The sequence below is a fragment of the Pecten maximus genome, chromosome 11, assembly GCF_902652985.1.
Source record: "Pecten maximus chromosome 11, xPecMax1.1, whole genome shotgun sequence".
Classification (NCBI taxonomy): Eukaryota; Metazoa; Mollusca; class Bivalvia; order Pectinida; family Pectinidae; genus Pecten; species Pecten maximus.
This window is the reverse complement of record NC_047025.1, coordinates 10,463,872-10,479,680: the sequence shown is the minus strand read 5'-3', so window position 1 is coordinate 10,479,680 and position 15,809 is coordinate 10,463,872. Positions and strand designations below refer to the sequence as shown.

Below are 15,809 nucleotides of genomic sequence, written 5' to 3'. Positions count from 1 at the left end.
ACTGTAATGGACCTGATGGATGGGCTTGCTTATTTCAAACCATGTTGTATAATTTTTCTTGGATGTAAATTCAAAATGTTAGCGATTGTTACATTATGTGTTTTAATTTAGCTACTTATAAGCTGTGATTAATGCTACCTGTGTTTAGGTGATCTTAAGACCTATCTGCTGTCCCGAAGAAGTCTAGTCGGACAGGTGTCACGCGAGGCAGAAGATATCAGTGCGGAACGTCTCACTCAGATGGTGCTTGATGTGACTAGTGGTCTGAAGTACATACATGACCTCAGATACGTACATAGGTAATACACGACCTCAGATACCTACATAGGTAATACACAACCTCAGATACCTACATAGGTAATACACAACCTCATATTTATACATAGGTAATACACAACCTCAGATACATACATGGGTAATACACGACCTCAGATTTATACATAGGTAATACATGACCTCAGATACATACATAGGTAATACACGACCTCAGATACCTACATAGGTAATACACGACCTCAGATACCTACATAGGTAATACACGACCTCAGATACCTACATAGGTAATACACGACCTCAGAAACCTACATATGTAATACACGACCTCAGATACATACATAGGTAATACACGACCTCAGATACCTACATAGGTAATACACGACCTCAGATACGTACATAGATAATACACGACCTCAGATACATACATAGGTAATACATGACCTCAGATACCTACATAGGTAATACACAACCACAGATACATACATAGGTAATACACAACCACAGATACATTCATAGGTAATACACGACCTCAGATACCTACATAGGTAATACACGACCTCAGATACGTACATAGATAATACACGACCTCAGATACATACATAGGTAATACATGACCTCAGATACCTACATAGGTAATACACAACCACAGATACATACATAGGTAATACATGACCTAAGATACATACATAGGTAATACATGACCTCAGATACATACATAGGTGATACACGACCTCAGATACCTACATAGGTAATGCACAACCTCAAATACATACATAGGTAATACACGACCTCAGATACGTACATAGGTAATACATGACCTCAGATACATACATAGGTAATACACAACCTCAGATACCTACATAGGTAATGCACAACCTCAGATACATACATAGGTAATACACGACCTCAGATACGTACATAGGTAATACATGACCTTAGATATGTACATAGGTAATACATGACCTCAGATACATACATAGATAATACATGACCTCAGATATGTACATAGGTAATACATGACCTCAGATACATACATAGGTTAAATAAATGACCTCTGATACATACATAGGTAATACACGACCTCAGATACATACATAGGTAATACACAACCTCAGATACGTACATAGGTAATACATGACCTCAGATACAGGTAATACATGACCTCAGATACATACATAGGTAATACACAACCACAGATACATACATAGGTAATACATGACCTCAGATACATACATAGGTAATACACAACCTCAGATACCTACATAGGTAATACACAACCTCAGATACCTACATAGGTAATACACAACCTCAGATACGTACATAGGTAATACACGACCTCAGATACATACATAGGTAATACATGACCTCAGATACATACATAGGTAATACACAACCTCAGATACGTACATAGGTAATACATGACCTCAGATACAGGTAATACATGACCTCAAATACATACATAGGTAATACACGACCTCAGATACATACATAGGTAATACACGACCTCAGATACATACATAGGTAATACACAACCTCAGATACCTACATAGGTAATACATGACCTCAGATACCTACATAGGTAATACACAACCTCAGATACATACATAGGTAATACACGACCTCAGATACATACATAGGTAATACATGACCTCAGATACATACATAGGTAATACATGACCTCAGATACATACATAGGTAATACACAACCTCATATTTATACATAGGTAATACACAACCTCAGATACATACATGGGTAATACACGACCTCAGATTTATACATAGGTAATACATGACCTCAGATACATACATAGGTAATACACGACCTCAGATACCTACATAGGTAATACACAACCTCAGATACCTACATAGGTAATACACAACCTCATATTTATACATAGGTAATACACAACCTCAGATACATACATGGGTAATACACGACCTCAGATTTATACATAGGTAATACATGACCTCAGATACATACATAGGTAATACACGACCTCAGATACCTACATAGGTAATACACGACCTCAGATACCTACATAGGTAATACACGACCTCAGATACCTACATAGGTAATACACGACCTCAGATACATACATAGGTAATACATGACCTCAGATACATACATAGGTAATACACAACCACAGATACAAACATAGGTAATACATGACCTAAGATACATACATAGGTAATACATGACCTCAGATACATACATAGGTGATACACGACCTCAGATACCTACATAGGTAATGCACAACCTCAAATACATACATAGGTAATACACGACCTCAGATACATACATAGGTAATACACAACCTCAGATACCTACATAGGTAATGCACAACCTCAGATACCTACATAGGTAATACACGACCTCAGATATGTACATAGGTAATACACGACCTCAGATACGTACATAGGTAATACATGACCTTAGATATGTACATAGGTAATACATGACCTCAGATACATACATAGGTAATACATGACCTCAGATATGTACATAGGTAATACATGACCTCAGATACATACATAGGTTAAATAAATGACCTCTGATACATACATAGGTAATACACGACCTCAGATACATACATAGGTAATACACAACCTCAGATACGTACATAGGTAATACATGACCTCAGATACATACATAGGTAATACACGACCTCAGATACAGGTAATACATGACCTCAGATACATACATAGGTAATACACGACCTCAGATACATACATAGGTAATACATTACCTCAGATACATACATAGGTAATACACGACCTCAGATACATACATAGGTAATACATGACCTCAGATACATACATAGGTAATACATGACCTCAGATACATACATAGGTAATACACGACCTCAGATACCTACATAGGTAATACACAACCTCAGATACGTACATAGGTAATACATGACCTCAGATACATACATAGGTAATACACGACCTCAGATACAGGTAATACATGACCTCAGATACATACATAGGTAATACACGACCTCAGATACATACATAGGTAATACATTACCTCAGATACATACATAGGTAATACACGACCTCAGATACATACATAGGTAATACATGACCTCAGATACATACATAGGTAATACATGACCTCAGATACATACATAGGTAATACACGACCTCAGATACCTACATAGGTAATACACAACCTCAGATACCTACATAGGTAATACACGACCCCCTCAGATACATACATAGGTAATACACAACCTCAGATACCTACATAGGTAATACACAACCTCAGATACCTACATAGGTAATACATCACCTCAGATACCTACATAGGTAATACACGACCTCAGATACCTACATAGGTAATACACAACCTCAGATACCTACATAGGTAATACACGACCTCAGATACCTACATAGGTAATACACAACCTCAGATACATACATAGGTAATACACGACCTCAGATACGTACATAGGTAATACACAACCTCAGATACCTACATAGGTAATACACAACCTCAGATACATACATAGGTAATACACAACCTCAGATACATACATAGGTAATACACAACCTCAGATACCTACATAGGTAATACACAACCTCAGATACCTACATAGGTAATACACGACCTCAGATACCTACATAGGTAATACACAACCTCAGATACATACATAGGTAATACACGACCTCAGATACGTACATAGGTAATACACAACCTCAGATACCTACATAGGTAATACACAACCTCAGATACATACATAGGTAATACATGACCTTAGATATGTACATAGGTAATACATGACCTTAGATATGTACATAGGTAATACACGACCTCAGATACCTACATAGGTAATACATGACCTCAGATATATACATAGGTAATACATGACCTCAGATATATACATAGGTAATACACGACCTCAGATATATACATAGGTAATACATTACCTTAGATATGTACATAGGTAATACATGACCTCAGATACATACATAGGTAATACATGACCTCAGATACATACATAGGTTAAATAAATGACCTCTGATACATACATAGGTAATACACAACCTCAGATACCTACATAGGTAATACACGACCTCAGATACATACATAGGTAATACACGACCTCAGATACATACATAGGTAATACACAACCTCAGATACGTACATAGGTAACACACGACCTCAGATACATACATAGGTAATACACGACCTCAGATATGTACATAGGTAATACACGACCTCAGATACATACATAGGTACATGTAATACACGACCTCAGATACCTACATAGGTAATACACGACCTCAGATACATACATAGGTAATACACGACCTCAGATACATACATAGGTAATACACGACCTCAGATACATACATAGGTAATACACAACCTCAGATACGTACATAGGTAATACACGACCTCAGATACAGGTAATACATGACATTAGATACATACATAGGTAATACACGACCTCAGATACAAACATAGGTACATGTAATACATGACCTCAGATACCTACATAGGTAATACACCACCTCAGATACATACATAGGTAATACACGACCTCAGATACATACATAGGTAATACACGACCTCAGATACATACATAGGTAATACACAACCTCAGATACGTACATAGGTAATACACGACCTCAGATACAGGTAATACATGACATTAGATACATACATAGGTAATACACGACCTCAGATACATACATAGGTAATACACGACCTCAGATACATACATAGGTAATACACGACCTCAGATACATACATAGGTAATACACAACCTCAGATACGTACATAGGTAATACACGACCTCAGATACAGGTAATACATGACATTAGATACATACATAGGTAATACACGACCTCAGATACATACATAGGTAATACACGACCTCAGATACAGGTAATACATGACCTCAGATACATACATAGGTAATACATGACCTCAGATACCTACATAGGTAATACACCACCTCAGATACCTACATAGGTAATACATCACCTCAGATACATACATAGGTAATACACCACCTCAGATACCTACATAGGTAATACATCACCTCAGATACATACATAGGTAATACACAACCTCAGATACCTACATAGGTAATACACAACCTCAGATACCTACATAGGTAATACACAACCTCAGATACCTACATAGGTAATACACGACCGCAGATACCTACATAGGTAATACACGACCTCAGATACCTACATAGGTAATACACGACCTCAGATACATACATAGGTAATACACGACCTCAGATATGTTCATAGGTAATACACGACCTCAGATACCTACATAGGTAATACACAACCTCAGATACCTACATAGGTAATACACAACCTCAGATACCTACATAGGTAATACACGACCGCAGATACCTACATAGGTAATACACGACCTCAGATACCTACATAGGTAATACACGACCTCAGATACATACATAGGTAATACACGACCTCAGATATGTTCATAGGTAATACACGACCTCAGATACCTACATAGGTAATACACAACCTCAGATACCTACATAGGTAATACATCACCTCAGATACATACATAGGTAATACACAACCTCAGATACATACATAGGTAATACACGACCTCAGATACATACATAGGTAATACACGACCTCAGATACATACATAGGTAATACACGACCTCAGATACATACATAGGTAATACACAACCTCAGATACCTACATAGGTAATACATGACCTCAGATACATACATAGGTAATACACAACCTCAGATACATACATAGGTAATACACGACCTCAGATACATACATAGGTAATACACGACCTCAGATACATACATAGGTAATACACAACCACAGATACCTACATAGGTAATACACAACCTCAGATACCTACATAGGTAATACACAACCTCAGATACGTACATAGGTAACACACGACCTCAGATACATACATAGGTAATACACGACCTCAGATATGTACATAGGTAATACACGACCTCAGATACATACATAGGTACATGTAATACACGACCTCAGATACCTACATAGGTAATACACGACCTCAGATACATACATAGGTAATACACGACCTCAGATACCTACATAGGTAATACACGACCGCAGATACCTACATAGGTAATACACGACCTCAGATACCTACATAGGTAATACACGACCTCAGATACCTACATAGGTAATACACGACCTCAGATACCTACATAGGTAATACACGACCTCAGATACATACATAGGTAATACACGACCTCAGATACCTACATAGGTAATACACGACCTCAGATACCTACATAGGTAATACATGACCTCAGATACATACATAGGTAATACACGACCTCAGATACAGGTAATACATGACCTCAGATACATACATAGGTAATACATGACCTCAGATACCTACATAGGTAATACACCACCTCAGATACCTACATAGGTAATACATCACCTCAGATACATACATAGGTAATACACCACCTCAGATACCTACATAGGTAATACATCACCTCAGATACATACATAGGTAATACACAACCTCAGATACCTACATAGGTAATACACAACCTCAGATACCTACATAGGTAATACACAACCTCAGATACCTACATAGGTAATACACGACCGCAGATACCTACATAGGTAATACACGACCTCAGATACCTACATAGGTAATACACGACCTCAGATACATACATAGGTAATACACGACCTCAGATACATACATAGGTAATACATGACCTCAGATACCTACATAGGTAATACATGACCTCAGATACATACATAGGTAATACATGACCTCAGATACCTACATAGGTAATACACAACCTCAGATACATACATAGGTAATACATGACCTCAGATATGTTCATAGGTAATACACGACCTCAGATACCTACATAGGTAATACACAACCTCAGATACCTACATAGGTAATACACAACCTCAGATACCTACATAGGTAATACACGACCGCAGATACCTACATAGGTAATACACGACCTCAGATACCTACATAGGTAATACACGACCTCAGATACATACATAGGTAATACACGACCTCAGATATGTTCATAGGTAATACACGACCTCAGATACCTACATAGGTAATACACAACCTCAGATACCTACATAGGTAATACATCACCTCAGATACATACATAGGTAATACACAACCTCAGATACATACATAGGTAATACACGACCTCAGATACCTACATAGGTAATACACGACCTCAGATACATACATAGGTAATACACGACCTCAGATACATACATAGGTAATACACGACCTCAGATACATACATAGGTAATACACAACCTCAGATACCTACATAGGTAATACATGACCTCAGATACATACATAGGTAATACACAACCTCAGATACATACATAGGTAATACACGACCTCAGATACATACATAGGTAATACACGACCTCAGATACATACATAGGTAATACATGACCTCAGATACATACATAGGTAATACACAACCACAGATACATACATAGGTAATACATGACCTCAGATACATACATAGGTAATACACGACCCCCTCAGATACCTACATAGGTAATACACGACCTCAGATACATACATAGGTAATACATGACCTCAGATACATACATAGGTAATACACAACCTCAGATACATACATAGGTAATACACGACCTCAGATACATACATAGGTAATACACGACCTCAGATACCTACATAGGTAATACACGACCTCAGATACCTACATAGGTAATACACGACCTCAGATACATGCATAGGTAATACACGACCTCAGATACCTACATAGGTAATACACGACCTCAGATTTATAGATAGGTAATACACGACCTCAGATTTATAGATAGGTAATACACGACCTCAGATACATACATAGGTAATACACGACCTCAGATTTATAGATAGGTAATACACGACCTCAGATACATACATAGGTAATACACCACCTCAGATTTATACATAGGTAATACATGACCTCAGATTGATAGATAGGTAATACATGACCTCAGATACATACATAGGTAATACACGACCACAGATACATACATAGGTAATACACGACCTCAGATACATACATAGGTAATACACGACCACAGATACATACATAGGTAATACACGACCACAGATACCTACATAGGTAATACACGACCTCAGATACGTACATAGGTAATACATGACCTCAGATACATACATAGGTAATACACAACCACAGATACATTCATAGGTAATACACGACCTCAGATATGTACATAAGTAATACACGACCTCAGATACCTTCATAGGTAATACATGATCTCTGTTATACATATATATTATATATGTATAATTATGCCTGCATATTTAAGTCGATACTCCTATTGACTAGTTCTGTTGTCACAGTTTCTCAGACAGATGGCTATTATGACACCAGTGGCATTTAGTCATGATAAATGTCATTGCCGTTTGGTACATTTATATAATTATAAGGTCAATTGCAGTCAAAATTAAAAAACAATTCATACAAGTAATATCCTTCTAGAACCATTGAAAAAAATATGTTAAAAGGTTTATATACCGCATTTTCAAAACTTTAGCTTTTTTGTGTTATTGAAATATTTACCTTTGATTTTTTTTGTTGCAGAGACTTGGCCTGTAGGAATTGTCTTGTTCATGCTAATCAGACTGTGAAAATTGGAGATTTCGGAATGACAAGGACACTCATAGAGTCTGATTACTACAGATTCACCAAAAAAGGTTACATAAATTATAAAACATATCAAAAGTTATATACATGGATTACTTCACTTAAAGTCAGAGAAGCATGCAGTGAAAATACATATGGCAAATTTAGATTTCATTACAATTTTTCATCTTTAGATAATTTCGTTTCCATTTTTTTCATTTGTTTTCAATTGAATGGTGCTACTTGTGTGTCATTTGTCCAATCCGTCAAGTTTACAGGTGGTGTAGACTTTAATTGAAATGTGAAACACTCCAGAATACATATACTTATGTGCTGGACATATATACAAGTACATGTATATATTCTTTTGAAATCCAGTTATGAAAATCAAAAAATCAATTAAAGCATCCTGGTTATTCCATGTCTCCATCTAGATTTAGACATTTCTTTTGACTAAATTTGAGTTTCCCTAATTGCCTCCTAATGGTAAGTGTCATCACTTCATAGGTTCTCTGCATCACTTATGAGACCTATAGAAGTTGTATGATGCAGTTTAATTCATTTTTTACTCGAACTGTATTTAAAATCAAAATTTTTGTAGTTAAAGATTTTGGTTTCTCGCTTGTTTTTTGTATAATCCTGTAATTAAAATGACTCATATTTCATGAATTTTACATGAAATGTTACTCATGTTATACCAGTATAACAATTGTGACGTTTTCACTGACAGGGATGTTACCTGTGCGATGGATGTCCCCAGAAAGCCTATGGGATGGAATGTTTACCTCCAAGTCAGATATATGGAGTTTTGGGATCTTGGTTTTTGAGGTTGTAACATTTGGGAGTTTTCCTTACCAAGGCCTGTCAAATAACCAGGTGCTAGAGTTTGTAAAGAAGGGAAACCGACTTATTCTGCCTGGAAACTGTCCAGAAGATTTGTAAGTAAATCATACAGTGATTCTTGATTTTTAGTCATGTAAAATATCATTTGTTTAAGACAGTCATAATCCCTTCAGACCCCGCAGTCACATATCATTCTCATGGGGAGTCAAAAACATACTCTCAAGTGTCTACTGGAACTGCCCTCCAAATGTCAATTTTCATTGAGTAAGATTAAATTAGCACTGAAAAATAATCAATTTTGTCCGGACACAAGCTTATAAAAATAATTCCTGGTTTTTCAAAACCATGCAAGTTGTTTCATGAACACTTTTTCTTTTGGATTGATAATAAAACATCACTTAACAAAATCAAACCAATTAATTACTAAAGCAGTTTTTAGCTCACCGGTTACGAGTAACCGAGAGCTAATGCTGTCACCCCGGCGTCCGCATCCGCGTCCGCGTCCGCGTCCCACCCCAAAACTTTAAAGTTTTTGGAGTAAGTTTTTGGAAAGCTTGTAAGTCCAAAAGTATACACCTCATGCCCTTCTTATTTGGTTTATACATTCATTAGAGGTCTAGGAGTGATGTTATGGCAAAATCATGCAGAAAAAAATTGTGATTTTTTTCGCATTTTACCATTTTATGGTTTTTTGCACCAAAACCCATGCACTTTAAAGTTTTGGGGTAAGTCCAAAAGTATACACCTATCACCCTTCTAATTTGGTTTATACATTCATTAGAGATCCAGGAGGGATGCTGTGGCAAATCATGCAGAAAAAAATTGGCATTTTGGCATTTTACTATTTAGTTGACTTAGTTTTGAAAAGCTTGTAAGTCCACACCCTTCTTATTTGGTTTATACATCCATTAGAGGTCTAGGAGCAATATTATGTGACATAAAATTTCAAAATGACATGCTTATACATACATAAAAAATGAATGCATAGTGTGATTGCTGCCGCCGGTGAGCTCTCGCAATCATTGATTGCACTTGTTAATTAATGTACTTCCAATAAGAAAACAAAAAGATAAACTTTTTTTTACCTCACAACAGTGAGTGTCATATATGAGGATTCGCTCTAAATTCATGTTTCAGTATGAAAACAAACATTTATTTACAAGTATTTGAAATTGCAGATAAGTTAAACTGTATATACCGATATCAGTATGAGTCCAATGCACTGATGTCAAATTTTGTATTAAAGCTAGTACATGAGAATGTGATTTCTGAATTGTGATTTTGGACTTAAGAGTATACTGTACTTATGATTGCTTATAATGTGGACACTAATGTCATGTTATTGGAGAATCAATTTTTTTTTAAAAAGTGCCAAAATTAAGATTTCCTGGCTTTCCTGAAGGTACATTTTTTGTTTGTACATACAAATATAGGAATAAATCTTAACATAAAGGTATATATTACATTTTTACCAGTGAAATATCAAAAATTATTCATTCTATAAAAGTGATATTAGTGAAAGTGAAAAATATCATATTTATCACTAGTGAAAAATATCACTTTTGCTGATTTGACCAATCAAATTAATGATTAGAAAATACCAAAATAATTGACCAATCAGAAAGCCCGACATATATCTCAGCACCTGGACAGGGGGAACTACATATTTTGTTTACAAATTATCGCTGTAGGCCTAGTTAGCATACGGGGTAGGTTTTTCGTTGATAAAAAATGTAATAAACAGAATATCTAACAGTGTCTTCAGTAATACCAAATATATTTCACTCGTGTGGCTAATATTTAGATATTTTTCACTCGTGCTGCGCACTCGTGAAAAATATCAAAATATTAGCCCCACTCGTGAAATATATTTGGTATTACTGAAAACACTGTTAGATATCCTCTATATATTTCAGCAGTGATAATTTCTTCTTAAGAATGACATAAAATATTTCAATAAAATTTAAGCTTTTTTGAAAACTGTTTCAGGTGTGACTTTATACATTCCTGTTTGTCTTATGAAGCAAATGATCGTCCAGATATCGAGGATATATTTGACAAGTTGACAAAGGATCCGTCATTTATTCAACCGTGTCTGGATGCTCCCACTACAAGTGTTGTAATAGAAGATATGGAATCGGTAGAACTTGTTAACGCTTCCTGTCAAAGCACAATCACAAAATCACATTCGGTGCTACCAACCCTGCTAAACAGATTATCACAGACTTCTCAGGATGTTAAACGCCTTAGTTCGGGGAGTCAGGGTAACAAACTCTCAACGCCCACAAAACTATCAATCAAAACTTTTGTGCCTTCTATATTTACACGTTCCCGCAGCAACAGCCTTGATCTGGTAGCCCAATCACCGTGTAAAAAGGACCTGTACAATCAATTTGAAGAAATCCAAGACAATGAAAGTCCCGAAAATTGTGAAACAGCCGTAAAATCCAATCGCAACTCACATGAAATCCACGGAGACAGTGGTTATAGCCATTATCCTCTATTAAGCCCGGGTGAGCGAGGCGACTCCACTAGTGATTATTTCAGTGATTATTCAAAAGATCAGCTGACAGTCCTGGAAATGTGTGAAACTGTTACCTCTGTCTGAGGATAGGCTGGAGGTTTTTTTTTTTTTTTTTTTGTTAATTGAACTCTCGCAATTAATTCTTGAGACTATATGAGCTCTCCCTCAGAATTAAGACTTTGGAAGGACATGTGAACGAACTTGAGTGACTGCACTCCGAGGCTGAAGACTGTAAGGACCGTTAATTCTTAGAATCTGCTGTGAACTCTAGTAATGTCTATTTTACTACATCTGACATTATTTCTGATGAGGATCTTAACTGACCTACCGATCTGTTTGAGGCTTGAGAAATTTAAGCTCCCATCTTAATTAAGAATGTGACCTTCATATCAGGACTGTGGATTTGAAGGACTTATTATATACATTCCATAAAACATGTGCTATGAACTTTTTTTTAATTTCATCACATTTTTTTCGTGATACTGTTGGTTAAACATGGTAAACCCGCAGCCTGATCAGGAGAGTAATTTTAGCATTAATACATTTGTATCTTTCCAAATATCTTTTAACAATACCTGGGGAGAAAAAGCATTTTAATGAAATAATGTTTGCCACAGATTTTTATATAGGTGTACATGTATATATATATATTTCTTACACATTTTTGTGTGAATTCATTCAGGATTGATAGCATTATATACACATACTACATTGTATGTAGTTTATATTTAACATAATATGAAATATATTTTTTGTGCTGTTCAGATGTTTCCTGTATGTGTACTTTATATGTAAAATTTTACAATGTAAATGTTTTTGCAAAGTTTATGTGAGAATTGGTATTTTTGCACTGTAAAAAATACCTGGTAGCAAACTTGTAATGATTTTAGAAATCTATTGTATGTGACAATTTGTAAATTTACACTGTAAAAAGTAAGCAAGAATGTAAAGATTTTACAAATATATGTGAGAATTTGTATTTTACACTGTAAATAGAAAAGCACAAAATTAAATGTAAAATTCTTAAATCCTTTACGATTTTTAGAAAAAGAACAAAATAGAATGATGTACTAGAAAATAATAACTCTTGTGTTCTTAAATGAATGAATTATGTAGAAATTGCAATAAACTAGTCTGCATATTTAAAAAGGTATTGACTTGAAATGTACATTCTTACACTCGGGTCCTAGAATAAGAAGTTTTACATCAAAGAACAGATTTTAAATAAATTGCATGTGGGATACCGACAATAGTTTTCAAAAACCCTAATCCACTAGTTAATTAATTTCCTAAACTAAATATGATAGCTCTAAATGGATAATATTGTTTAAATCTCCCTTTTTTTTTCAAATAAATATATATCTGCCAGGTACTTCAATTAACAACCCATTGTTTATTACTCCTCTGGAGATTTATGTAAAATTAAATATCTCAATACATAAAAAGTAAAAAACATATATAAATATACACTGTGTACTTGGAATTAATGTATTAAAGTGTAAGATTTAAAAATGATCCCCATGACCTAGTTATGTATGAGTAAAAATTTTAAACCCACCCCTGACTGAGTTGATTTGGCCCCTGGGTTTATTGCATGATAAATACGGTATGTATACGTCACAAATCTAAACCCAACCCTGACGGAGTCGTGTCGGCCCCATGGTTTATGGCATGATAAATATAGTATGTATATGTCACAAATCAAAACCCAACCTTGCTTGAGTCGTGTTGGCCCCAGGGTTTAATATTGCATGATAAATATGGTATGTACAAGTCACATATTCAAATCCATCCCTAACTGAGTGGTGTTGGCCCCATAGTTTATGTACGATAAGTACAGTATGTATATACAATTTAACCCAACCCTGACAGGAGTCGTGTCAGCCCCTGTGTTTATTGCATGATAAATACAGTATGTACAAGTCACTATTTCCAATCAATGTTCAACATTTACATTGCCATCTACATGTTCTTTGTAATGAATATTATTTTTGATACCACTATTAATAATTTTTAACATTTTTTGACATCGGAAAAACTTTTCTGATATTTCTTGCTCTGTAAATTTACATGCAGCCAGTAGATCTTATATTTTTTTTTTTAATTATTATCTAGGTTTTATAAAACTAAGGAAAGCCTCTATGCAAGTGAACATTTAGCCGAGCAATCAAGGATTTTGATTAATCAGATTGTACAACTATAATTGTGATAGAAGACTTCAGTTTTTTTCTCCTACCTGAATTTTATTTACCTAAGCTTCAAAGTAACCGGTGCTGAAGGAAAACAACTACACAAAAAGATTGGTTTCAAAGATTTTTGTAATCAAAAGTTTATATCATTATGGAGTTATTATCTCCCTTTTCGGAGTAGTTTGCGAACATATATTGTTAACGGTTTTTCAGCAGAAAGAAAGGGTTACTGATTGTGATGTCTCATCTGCTACTGGACTGAATTAACCCAGGTGATCACCGATTGGCTCAGTCAAAAACAGTGAACAAAGTTATTTAGAAATACAATTCTACTTTTTCTTAAGAAAAATGATTTATGGTGTAGAAATATGTGTTCTTTTGATAATAAAAATTGTGTCAAAATATCTAGAGACTGTTTCCATTTCATTTCATAGCAAAACAGTGATGTATTTAAAACTGTTTGTACAGACGTACCTCAACTAAAACTGTAAACAGGCATATTTCAGCATTCCATTAAATTATGATTGCACTAATTGTAATTTATCTATATCGGTTGCAAACATTGTTGATGCTCTAATTCATTATTCCACTAAATCTGTTTTAATTTGGTTTTGCACTAAAATTTGAGGGAGTCTAATAAATTACATTTACGGTATTTTGGATGATTTTTATACTGTAAGTCGATCAAATACCTTGAATGTTTTCACAACCGATGTGATTATTATATACTTGTTTACCAAATCATTCAGACAACTCAACTTAGAAAGTGAAAACCTGCCTGTCTTACAGTGAATGCCTGCCAGACTGCTGAACTGAATGACCACAGTTGATCCCTAAGCTTGCAGAACTGACTATACACTGATGGCAGTTACTGCCCATATGACCACAGACTACTAAAATGAAAACTCAACTATTGGTCACTGAACTGAAAACTCAACTATTGGTCACTGAACTGAAAACCCACTAGGTGAAAACCTGCGTAAAGTGAATCTGAAAGAAAATTACTGAAACAGCTACAGCCTGTCAGGAACACTTAATAGTTACAATCAGTCTATTAAAACTAGAACTATGAAAAACCTGTCTAAACTGGAACTATGAAAACCTGTCTAAAATGGAACTATGAAAACCTGTCTAACATGGAACTATGAAAACCTGTCTAACATGGAACTATGAAAACCTGTCTAACATGGAACTATGAAAACCTGTCTAAACTGGAACTATGAAAACCTGTCTAAACTGGAACTATGAAAACCTGTCTATGGATCAGTAATAACCTGTCAAAACCATTCATTAATAAACACCTG

At 35.3% G+C, this 15,809-nt stretch overlaps 1 protein-coding gene across 2 annotated transcripts in view; it reads left to right on the top strand.

Annotated features, from left to right (window-relative positions):
* Positions 1-14,911, top strand: part of LOC117337640 — a 34,509-nt gene extending 19,598 nt beyond the window's left edge. For both annotated transcript variants that reach the window (XM_033898724.1, XM_033898725.1), the window contains exons 17-20: positions 149-299; positions 8,908-9,020; positions 9,680-9,887; positions 11,782-14,911. In XM_033898724.1, coding sequence (XP_033754615.1) covers positions 149-299; positions 8,908-9,020; positions 9,680-9,887; positions 11,782-12,400 — 1,091 coding nt within the window. In that variant the 3' untranslated portion in view covers positions 12,401-14,911. The remainder of the gene's footprint in view (positions 1-148; positions 300-8,907; positions 9,021-9,679; positions 9,888-11,781) is intronic.
* The last annotated feature ends 898 nt before the right edge of the window (positions 14,912-15,809 follow it).